General features: G+C 38.4%; 1 protein-coding gene across 1 annotated transcript in view; it reads left to right on the top strand.

Annotated features, from left to right (window-relative positions):
- The first annotated feature begins 42 nt into the window (after positions 1 to 42).
- LOC105490691 (integral membrane protein 2B) overlaps positions 43 to 11231 on the top strand; it is a 28676-nt gene continuing 17487 nt past the window's right edge. Inside the window, exon 1 of the mRNA XM_011756557.3 lies at positions 43 to 357. Within this exon, the coding sequence (XP_011754859.1) occupies positions 241 to 357 (117 nt within the window). The 5' untranslated portion in view covers positions 43 to 240. The remainder of the gene's footprint in view (positions 358 to 11231) is intronic.

Genomic DNA, 11231 nt, shown 5'->3' with positions numbered 1-11231 from the left:
GCCCCGCCCCCTCCCGCCTCCGAGTGGGTGCGCGAGCCGTCTCCGCCCTCGCGCGGGAGCTGGGAGGCTGCGAGAGCCCTACCGCAGTAGCCGCCTCTGCCGCCGCGGAGCCTCTCGAACCTCCTCAGCCGCCCGGAGCCGCGCCCGGAGCCCGGCTATAGAGGCTGCAGTCGCAGCCGGGAGCCCGCAGCCCGCGCCCCGAGCCCGCCGCCGCCCTTCGAGGGCGTCCCAGGCCGCGCCATGGTGAAAGTGACGTTCAACTCCGCTCTGGCCCAGAAGGAAGCCAAGAAGGACGAGCCCAAGAGCGGCGAGGAGGCGCTTATCATCCCCCCCGACGCCGTCGCTGTGGACTGCAAGGTCCGAGGCCGGGGAGGTCGGGGAAGCGGGTGCTGGGACCGGCCGGGGAGGGCTGCGCGGGCTGGAGCGGCAGTGCGCCCCGAGGTGGCGGGCGCTGGGCTGGCGCCGCGGGGACAAGTGTGCGAGAGAGCCCGGCGTTCCCGTTTCCTGTGGGGCCGCAGCTCCTTTGTAAGGAACTGCGTGTGCTGGAAGCGGTGCCTGACGCGGCGTCGGGGGCTTGGGAGATCTGGAGAGGGAACGATTGGCTAATTGTGCCGAGGTCCCGGTCGTTTGTGCAGTCCGGGGAGCGTGCGTGCCGCCAGGACTGGGCTCGTTCGATCTGGGGACCGTCAGCGACAGGCACAACAACAACCACCGAGTTTGGCACTTCCTTCCCAGTATAAATAATGTACCTAAAATGGCTGACATCATTACAAGCCTAAACCTCTGTTGTTTCCTACTTTCGTTTCTAGGCTTGAACAGCACTTGGACTAAGTCCAGCAACTGTAAGCGTCTTAATTTTAAAAGTGTTTCTTTACCTCCTTTTTCCACGGCCCTTCGGTAGTGGCAGGTGAACTTCACCTGGAGAGGGGACGAAGGGACACTCCGCCCGAAGTAGGTTTGGGCTGTCTCTTGCCATTACTGGTAAAGGCCAGTAATGACTATGTGGATGTTAGTGAAAAGCGAATAGTTGGCATTTAAATTATATCAGCGTCTTTGTGAGGACTCCTGCTGCGTGAAACTAAACATAAGAAATTTGCCCCCGGGTCACTAATAAAATTCTCCTTCGTTTTACAAAATCTCCCTTTAATCCTAGGAAAATTCATGAAGTGGGGCTGTTATTGTGTTGACTTTTAGTAGGTTACGATCATATTTACTTAAATATGAGTGTAATTGTCTCATAAGTTAAAGCCCACAGCCTCTTACTCAGATCCTTTTTAGGCTGCAAAAATTAGAAATTAACTGTAAAGTTATGTTGCTTATCTTTTTTGTTGTCGTTAGCATTTTTCAAGACCTATTATCAGTAGGGTAAATTTAGTTTTAACTTAAAAAAAATTTGTGTGCCACGTATGAATAATAGGAGTTTTAATATGGACGAATAAAAATTATTACTGAAAAATAGGCCACTAATAATATTGTAAAAAATTCACAATATAATGGTAATCTAGACATATTATAATTTATTATATTCTGAATATAATCTGTCTTTATAATGGTAATCTTACTTTCTCGAAATGCTCTGATAAAAACAAACACGTCAGGGGTTGATTTCTAAATGACTTGCCTTGCCTTGAAATAGGAACAGTGAACTGATTCCCTAAAAGGATTAAAGGTTTTGGTTTTCCGTATTGGCATTGTTTTCCTGAAGCCATTGCAAACAATCTTGGTCTTTAAAGAAAACGTTTGGAATGCACAGATGAAAATTCCAGTAGCAAATTATTATGTTAGCTCTTTGTTTATACATTTATTGTATCTAAAATAAATTGAGAGTCAAGTACCCAGTCACAACAATCTCAAATATGTGTAGTCTTAATGCTATCACATATATTTATACATTTAAAAATCCTATTAACAAATATAACTGCTCCCATTTAGAAAGAGAGAGAGTGAGCAAGCATTGGATGACGTCACTTCAGACAGCTTTTCTCTGTTCCGCTGTAGTGGAGATTTGAAACTCTGGACAAACATCAGAATTACATTTGCTGAGCACCATTAAATCTGACTTCTGACAATTTTTGTCATTTCTGAAATAGTGACTCTGCCACATTCTCAGAATTGCTCACGAGTTCACCATATTTAAATTTTGTGGTTATTGCAGCTATAAGTAATTATTGGTAGCTCCGTGCTTTGTTTTCTATTTTTTATTTTCTCAGATCCTCCATATCCAAAGAAAAATACTGCTGGGACTAAAGAGTGAGGGCCAGAGTCATCTTTGTAAACCACGCAGCAGTAACGGATGAGTTGGTAGATACAAAATGACTAATTCTCTTTCCAGCTATAAGCTGAAAAACTTCTTTAGGGGATGACAAAATATTTCTCTACATTGAAAGTAGAATCCTTTAATCAGTCAGTCGCTTAATGGGAAAAGGAAAACCTTAATGACAGACTTTTGTGAAAGAAGTTCTGATCTCTTCATTTCAGAGCTTGGGCAGTGATTACATAATGTTCTCTGGCTCCTTGCGGGTGACTCTGTGGCAGCCACCTTGTCTGACTGCCTGGACTGGGAACACAATCAGCCTTAATGTGTTTTGCCGAGGGCATTTCCTTTGCCTGGTTGGTTGAAAGAATCAAACCAAGCTAGTTAATGGCCCAGAACTCCTGAACAAGAGTTTTTCTTGTCTTTAACCCTCCTAGATCACAATATCCCACAGACCAGTGTTTTCCAAAATGTGCTCTTAGGGACCACCTGCTCTGGTATCCTCTGGAGTTCTGGTTTTAAAATGCAAATTCTGTTACCTTATGCCACAAGAATTCTGATCACTCTAATACAGCTGGCTTATATAACATGCATTCCAGTACTTTTGCATTGCTTCTGTCTTGCTGTTTTTTTCTTCTGCAGGGTGAGAACTCTCCGGAAACAGTTCCATTACCCCATTTCTCAGTCTTATCTTTTCAGTAGCTCTTAATCCTAACAGCCATTTCTGTTGATTGTTTTACCTCAACTAGCTTGCTGTTTATTCTTTTCCTGCATTTTTCCCTTAAGTGTTTTCACCTTCCTCCTCTCCTCTCCTAGTAGGCATAAAGCTCTTAGAGCTATAGACAGCAAAGATGGGATGTATTTTGGGTAGCAAAAGTGAATTTGAAATTATATATGTTTTATGCTGTAGGCAACAATTCATTTATTTTTGTGTCAATACTTTGAACCTTGGGAAATTGTTGTATATTTGCAAATACCAAAATACTTGATGTACTGTATCAGAAGACCCAGTTCTGTCATTACATAACTGATTGATCTTGGGCTTAAATTTTTAGGTTTTCTGTCTGTAAGATGAGAGGGTAGGACCAGATGGCCTGTAAGGATTCTTCCAGTTTCAAAAATCTATGAAGATACTAGGATTACATAATTATATTTGGCAGAAATTAAATTGTTTTAGTTGTGAAAAATAACAACTACCTCCTCACTTTCTTCCTTTTGGTGTTTTACATGTTACATTCTTCCCTCATATCAAGTAGCAGTGGGTCAAAGAGAAAGGAGATGGGTAGAGGTATTATGTAATAAAGCACATTGTCCCTTCTGTTTACCTCACAGTGAACGGTGAAGTTGTCAGCACCTCTTTGTTGCAGTGCCTGCTTATGAAACGCCTTTTCCAGTATCAGGCTGCAGAATAGGTTAAGCTTGCTTCATATGTATCCCTGCAGGTTGTTTTGCTGACAAATAGTGTTGCTTTCTATCTACCCCACTTTGTAGATGTTCTTTAAAAGGAGAGAGAAAAGTAAAGTGCTGATATAGGAAAGAAAATAGTGGCAGGATGAGCACATGAGAGAAAGTGAAGGCTGACTAGCCCAGTATAAGTTCTGAGTTACCTATGACAAATAGCTATTTAGACCCTGGTTCTTTATCCTTTCTGGTTTTCCCTATTCACCCAATCAAGACTGAAGATTTTGATAATTAAGCTTTTTGTTTGTGGTGGTGGTTTTGTTTGTGTATTTTTGGGGCAATGAGGAGAAGAGACATAAAATGCATGGCCGGCCATTTACTGTAATGTTGATATAATGCTCTCAAGGGATTGAGAGCTTGGTTCTCTTTAACCAAAGTGCATCTTATTACCTAGTTATGTAATTCCGTGTTTGCAAATATTAGCCAGTGAAACTTTTACTTTACATTTTGGTTCTCCATGAGGGTATTAATATCTGAAGTGAGGGTTTAGTGCTGGGAAATAAACGAATTGCCTAGGTGCATCCCCAGTGCCTTGGCAGTACCTCCTGTGTACACATCCCTGATAGGACACTGCTGTTGCATATTGAGTGTGCAAGGTTGCATATTGCACAGGATTGTAGTCTTCCCAACTAGACAGAAATGCGTATAATATACTTGGCGTCATAAGCCCAAATGACCTCATGGAATTCAACTCTGACATATAAAAGGTTTATGTGACTGGAAGTATTTTTTAAGCAGAAATATCTCAAATACATTTATGGTACAGACCTATTTAAATTAATTTAGAATTTGACTTACAAGGTGTTTATTATGCATTACCGAATCTTGACTTGCATGTAAATGTACATAGAAAAATGTACTTAGTAGTCATTGGGGGAGATTTTATTTCTCTTAGTTTTATCATACCATAACTTAAATGTCTGGAGTGTCTATTCAAAAGCCACATTCTTTTTCCAAAAGGAAATACTACTTTCTGAATTACTCTTTTAACTAAAGCTTCTTGAACTGCTTTGTATGTCAGTGTCAGTAAAGGAAGATCCAGAAAAAAAAAATCTTTTTGGGCTACCAGTGAAATCATCCTCTTACTTTTTTGGCAAATGTGGCATTTTATTAGAGCTTAAAGACTAAAGCAAAAGAAATTAAGGACTTTAGACTGTTACTGCAACGTGTTAAAGGATTTGAGAATTCTGAATTTCTGAATGAGGTGATTTTTGCCTAAATGATGTACAAAATATTAACACTGGAGCTGTGCTTCACAGTGAAGGTCTTTTACAAAGTAGACAGCTGAAAGTTGAAAATTGGAAATTACAGACATAACACTAGACATCATTTTTGAAAAATCTCCACTTAATTGTGGTTATCCCTTTTAATTAGTACTTACAACACATATTTTTAATAGCTTTAAGGATATCTACAATATGACCTCATTTTATAAGTATTACCAACAATTGAATGAACAAGATTATTTTAAATTATTGTGCATTCTTTAAGCTCTTTTATTAGAGGAAAAAAAGAACTTTTTGCAATATTTCTATAATTGTACTTGGGGAAAAATCAGGTAAGAATGAACATAGACTTTTTATTCTTAAACAGAAAAGTTTGAATCTTGAGTTGTAGAGATGAGAAAATTACCCTTGTTTTTATGGTAGAGAGATATTCTGATTTTTCACTTAATGTTTTATTTTTCAGTACTGAGAAGTTACCAGCAATAGTTTTATGATGTTGAGCTACTATAAATACGACAAAAGAGAAATAAAATTTGCGCAGCTTATATATAATACCACTTCTAAGTTAAATGTCCTGGACATTTATTTGGGAAAGTGATACTAAGTATGGTGTTGGATATTATACTTTGAAATTTTGAAATATTTCCATAAATCGTTTTTGGCATAGTTGAGTTTCATACTTTAAAAAACCAGATTGGTGGATTTTTGTATTTATTTGAATGTTTAACTTTAAGGCTCAAATTATTATTACTTTTTTTAGTGAGAGCAAGTTTATTCAGAAAGTAAAGGAGTAAAAGAATGGCCCTGCATAGGCAGAGCAGCCAAGGCTCAAATTATTTTTAAAAGTTGTTTGTTTTCAGAATGAGTTAAGGATAAAGCTTAAGTCTTAACTATTTTCTCTGCTTATATATGATTATAATGTTTTAGATTATTTTATATAAAAATTTAAAAAGATGCGTTGTTAATTAAATCACTTGAATCTCTGCAATATCCAAAAGCAGACCCGTTTTTATGCTGGGGAAAATTATTTTTGAGAGCCAGTCTATTTAACTTTGCATTATCAGTTTGCAGTTTTTCATTTTATATAACTCTATCCAATTCATTTTTTCCTTGCTTTTATTTTAATACTGGGACATAAAATTTCATGTCAGTTTTACCTAGGGCAGTGCTAGTCACGTCAAGCAGAGAAGGCAAATTCTGTGTCTCCTGGACTGAAGCAGATGAATTGTTGAAGTTGGGCTTTTTGCATATGAAACAAGTAAAAATATTCTTGGTTTTCCTGCCAGATGTGGTGACTCACGCCTGTAATCCCAGCCCTTTGGGAGACTGAGGCCGGTTGATCACCTGATGTCAGGAGTTCAAGATAAGCCTGGCCAACATAGTGAAACTCTGTTTCTACTAAAAATACAAAAGCATTTAGCCGGGCCTGGTGGCACACACCTGTAATCCCAGTTTTTTGGGAGGCTGAAATAGGAGAATCACGTGAACCTGCGAGGTGGAGATTTTAGTGAGCTGAGATTGCGCCACTGCACTCCAGCTTGGGTGACAGAGCAAGACTCCGTCTCAAAAAACAAAAGAATATTCTTGGTTTTCATTTTTAAAACATTAGTCCAGTGTTGCTTGATCCTCCAATTTTCAAAGGCAAGCTAAAAATCAGTACTATTTTAATTCATACTAGAATTTTAGCCAAAAACACTTAAGCCATGGGCCACTATTTTATAACCTCCTTTAAAGTGGAACGCAGGACTGGCAAATTATAGCCTGTATCTTCAAATACTGCCTGCCTGCTGTTTTTCTGTAGCCCATGGGGTAAGAATGATTTTTATATTTTTTAATGGTTGGGAAAAAATATCTCCTTTTTGCACAGTACCCTCACCGAATTGGTGGGGAGGGGCTGCTGCTATTCGGGAAGCAGTAGCACTAGCAGAATTCAGGCTATACAGTCATTTTTCAAAAGGTTTAAATTTTGTCTCTACCATTTACTGTGATACCTTGGGTAAGTTACTTCAGTTCTCTGTGTCTCAGTTTTTTCATCAGCAAAATGGGGAAAATAATAATCTGTGACAATAATAGCACAATGCCTGGAACAGAGTTAAAAATCAGTAGATTTCAGCTACTGTTATTTTTATTTATTTTGATTTTTTGATAAGGAGTCTCGCCCTGTCACCCAGGCAGGAGTGCAGTGATGCGATCTTGGCTCACTGCAACCTCTGTCTCCCGGGTTCAAGCGATTCTACTGCCTCAACCTCCCAAGTAGCTGGGATTACAGGCGCCCGCCACCATGCCCGGCTAATTGTTTGTATTTTTGGTAGAGACGGGGTTTCACCATGTTGGCCAGGTTGGTCTCGAACTCCTGACCTCTTGATCATCTACCGTTATTAAAGTCCCAGTTTTCTCTCCTCATCATTCTTGTTTTGGAATATTATTTCTTGTATTACTGTTACTGCTTGTCCCTACCTCACATGTCAATAACAATATTGTTGGTACTTTTTTCACAACAAGGCATTCTGGTAAAGATTAATTCCTGCAACATAAAAACCTTTAGGATTCAGTAGTTGTACCCATTTTCATTTAAAAATATTATTTATTCATCGCATAATAGGTGTTAATAGAATTTGAGTTTTACCAAAGTAATACTGAATTTTAATATGCAAATACATAGTCCTGCCCTATGTCAGAGGAACACACTTTAAAAAAATTGTAGCATCATTGTATACAGTAAAATGCACAGATCATGAGTGTATAGTTAGATAATTTTAAGTGTATATACCTGGGCTCTAACTCCCAGTCAAGCTGGAACATTGTCACCAACTCAGAAAGTTATCTCATGTCCTTTTACAATTTGTTCTCCTTAGAGGTAACCACTATTCTAATTTCTCTCCCCATAGATTAATTCAGAGCAATCACATTCACTCCTTACCTTCTTCTGGTCTTTTATTACCATGGTGACCACTAGACCCTCTTCTGCCTTTGTGCAATTTAGAAAAAGATCCCCTCTCTGATGTTTTGGAGAATAGAGCATCAGCTGGATTCTAGACCTACTAATCCCCTTTGCTTGGGGTCCTTGTACTGGAAACAACTTGCCCAACCATACATGGCGATCCTAACTCCATGTTTTTCATGTTTTGCTCCTATGGGGGTGGTGTTGCGGGCAACGGAGTCTGGCTCTGTCACCCAGGCTCGAGTGCAACGGCATGATCTCAGCTCACTGCAACCTCCGCCTCCCAGGTTCAAGTGATTCCCCTGCCTCAGCCTCCCAAATAGCTGGGATTACAGGCACCTGCCACCACTCCCAGCTAATTTTTGTATTTTTAGTAGAGACGGGGTTTCACCATGTTGACCAGGCTGGTCTCGAACTCCTGACCTCAAGCGATCCGCCTACCTCAGCCTCGCAAAGTGCTGGGCTTACAGGCTGAACTACAGCACCTGGCCCTCCATGTTTCTCTCTTAACTCTTTATTTCTCTAAATCAGTGGTTGTTAAACATTTTGCTCTGAGAACCCCTTTATACTCTTAAAAATTGTTCAGGATCCCAAAGAGCTTTTGCTTTGTGTAGGTTATATATATTTCCAAACAACCAAAAAGATTTAAGAAGACTAACAGTAACATTGTTTTACATTTGGCAGTGCCCTTTACTGAATAGCTTAATGGAAGATAGCCGGATTCTCCTATCAGCTTCTTCATTCAGTCTGTTGTAATATGGTGGTTAGCTTCTGGAAAATTGCACTGTACAATTTTTATTGTATGTAAACATTGCAAGAGAATGAAAGTGAAAATGACAGTTTTATTATTTAGTTTATTAAACTAACACAGTCTTAGTTTTATTATGAAAAAAGTTTGACCTTGTGGATCCCCTGAAAGGTATTCCTGGACCACATTTGGAGAATGTGTACTCTAAATACTTGCTTATGCTGCTGTTTCATGGTTTGTTTTCATTTGTTTTATTTTTTGCAGTTTTAGATAATACATATTGATAATAGCTACATGGAAGGTGAATATTTAGCTTTTCCTGTGTATTTACACACTGCACACATAATCTGTTCTCCTGTTATAGCAATTTCTGGTTAGGTTAATATTTAGTGCTTTTTATTATAATTGACATAAACATTATTTACATTTGAATATTGTTGTATACTTTTATTTTACTTCCTTTCTTGTATAACAACTTTTTATTTTCCTTGGATTTGATCATGCTTTTTGGGGCAGGAGAGTGGGTTCCTTAATTTTCTGTGTATTTACTGCTCCTTCATTTCTCAGATTCTGACAGCAATATAGTTGTCTTTCTGTATCTTCAGACTCACCAGGTAACTCACCAAGTTTCTTTCTTTCTTCTTCTTTTTTTTTTTTAAATGATTTCTTGCCTGTCATTCATTAGTTTTCTAGTCCAGACTGTTTGCACTCTAGGTGTGTTGCCATACAAATGTCTTGAGAGTCGTAATCATCTTGGAAGAATTGCCTTTATCTTCATCACATGCTAGATCTGCAGTTTTATAAATCTGAAGAAAAAGATAAATTTTTAAAAAATCTTGCGTGTCTGAGAATCATTATTCCATCCTCATATTTGATAATTTATCTGGGTGTAAAATTCTAGGTTAGCATTCATTTTTCTCTCAGCATTTTGATGGCATTGCTCCATTATCTTCTAATGTGATGCCATTCTGATTCCTTGTTTGTACATGACTTTTTTTCCCCCTTTGGTTGTCTACAGGCTGGAGATTTTCTGCTTATACCTTTTTTTTTTTAATGCTTTCAGCTTTCAACATTTTTATTGACGTGACTTGTCTGCTGTCATTCATTTTCATTCTTTGTGGCTTAAGGTTTATTTGTTTTATCCCTTTACTATCACTTTATTGAGCTTTCAGGAGGAAGTAAAAAAACATTTAACTGGAAATCAATATTAGAAATTCAACTCAGCTATCTTGATAGCTTTTTAAAGATTTGTTAGAATATTTCCTTTTACATTAAAAGTTGACTTAATGATAATTAATAATGAATAATAATGGAAACCATCTGAATTACTATTAGCATTAATTTAAGATCAGACAGGATGGTCTAGAAAGATTGATGAGGCATCTTCTGATCGTCTTCTTCAAAGTTCCAAGATTGTCTCCATGAGGAATTTTAGAGGCAACTCATTACCAACTTGGTAGTTTTGCTTTGTGGCATTATTAAGTTTCACTTTTGTAATTAATATTTTGCCTTTTTCATTTATGTTGAAATGCATATGTGCTGGTGTGCTTTAGTTATTTTCCTTTATTGTTTTAAGTTCACATGTATATGATTTTAATACTTTTTGCTACCATCCTTTGTAATTTGATGAGCAACAGAGAAAAGCCCTATTAATTTTGACAACATATTAAAAGTAGTATTACTGCCTTTGTAATAGTTCACACATGTAGGGCTTATTAGTATGGGTCAATTTAAGTAAACCTTTTACAACAGTAGAGATTCACGCTGTGGGCCGGGCATGGTGGCTCACATCTATAATTCCAGCACTTTGAGGCAGGAGAATTGCTTAAGACCAGCCTGGGCAACATAGTGAGAGTGCCACCTACACAAAAAAATTAAAAAATCAGCCATGTGGTGGTGCACATCTGTAGTCCCAGCTACTCGGGAGGCTGAGGTAGGAGGATCACTTGAGCCCAGGAGGTTGAGGCTGCAGTGAGCTATGATTGCATTATTAGACTGTAGCTGGAGTGACAGAGCAAGACCCTGTCTCAAAAAAAAAAAAAATTAATTAAAAAATATATATTTAAGAAAAATAATTTTAAAAATCAGGCTATGTGGTTTCTCGTTAGAAAGGAGTATTATCCAAGTGTGACATGGTGTCTGTACTTCATTTATTATCAGAGTTAATTTGCCTAAGCTGTTTTAAGTCAGCTTCCTTAAGCAGCACATGGAGTCAAAATAATATTCAGACCTTATTAGCTCTGTGATATTACATAAATAATTTTACTTCTCTGGGCCTCATATTTATCTGTAAATGATGTATTGGATTAAACTACTTTCATGGTACTTCCATAGGGGATCTGTTCCTGAGAACTGTATTGATCACATATTCAGAAGCATCTACTGGCTAGCCAGGTACTATAACTGGAATTTTAAAATTGCTGAGTACTCCAGCTTTCAAGAAACATTGTGTAGCTAGGAAAGACCAACCAGTTATGAAAACCAAATTAGTCACAACCTATTTAAATGCCTATATTTATTCTTAGAAGAAAATCACACCCCTGGATCCAAGAGCCAGGAGAGTGGTGGAATAGGGAGCAACATTCAATATTACCACTGAGT

Source organism: Macaca nemestrina, chromosome 16, assembly GCF_043159975.1.
Source record: "Macaca nemestrina isolate mMacNem1 chromosome 16, mMacNem.hap1, whole genome shotgun sequence".
Taxonomy (NCBI): domain Eukaryota; kingdom Metazoa; phylum Chordata; class Mammalia; order Primates; family Cercopithecidae; genus Macaca; species Macaca nemestrina.
The sequence above is the reverse complement of the archived record's forward strand: the minus strand, read 5'-3'. Positions and strand labels throughout refer to the sequence as shown.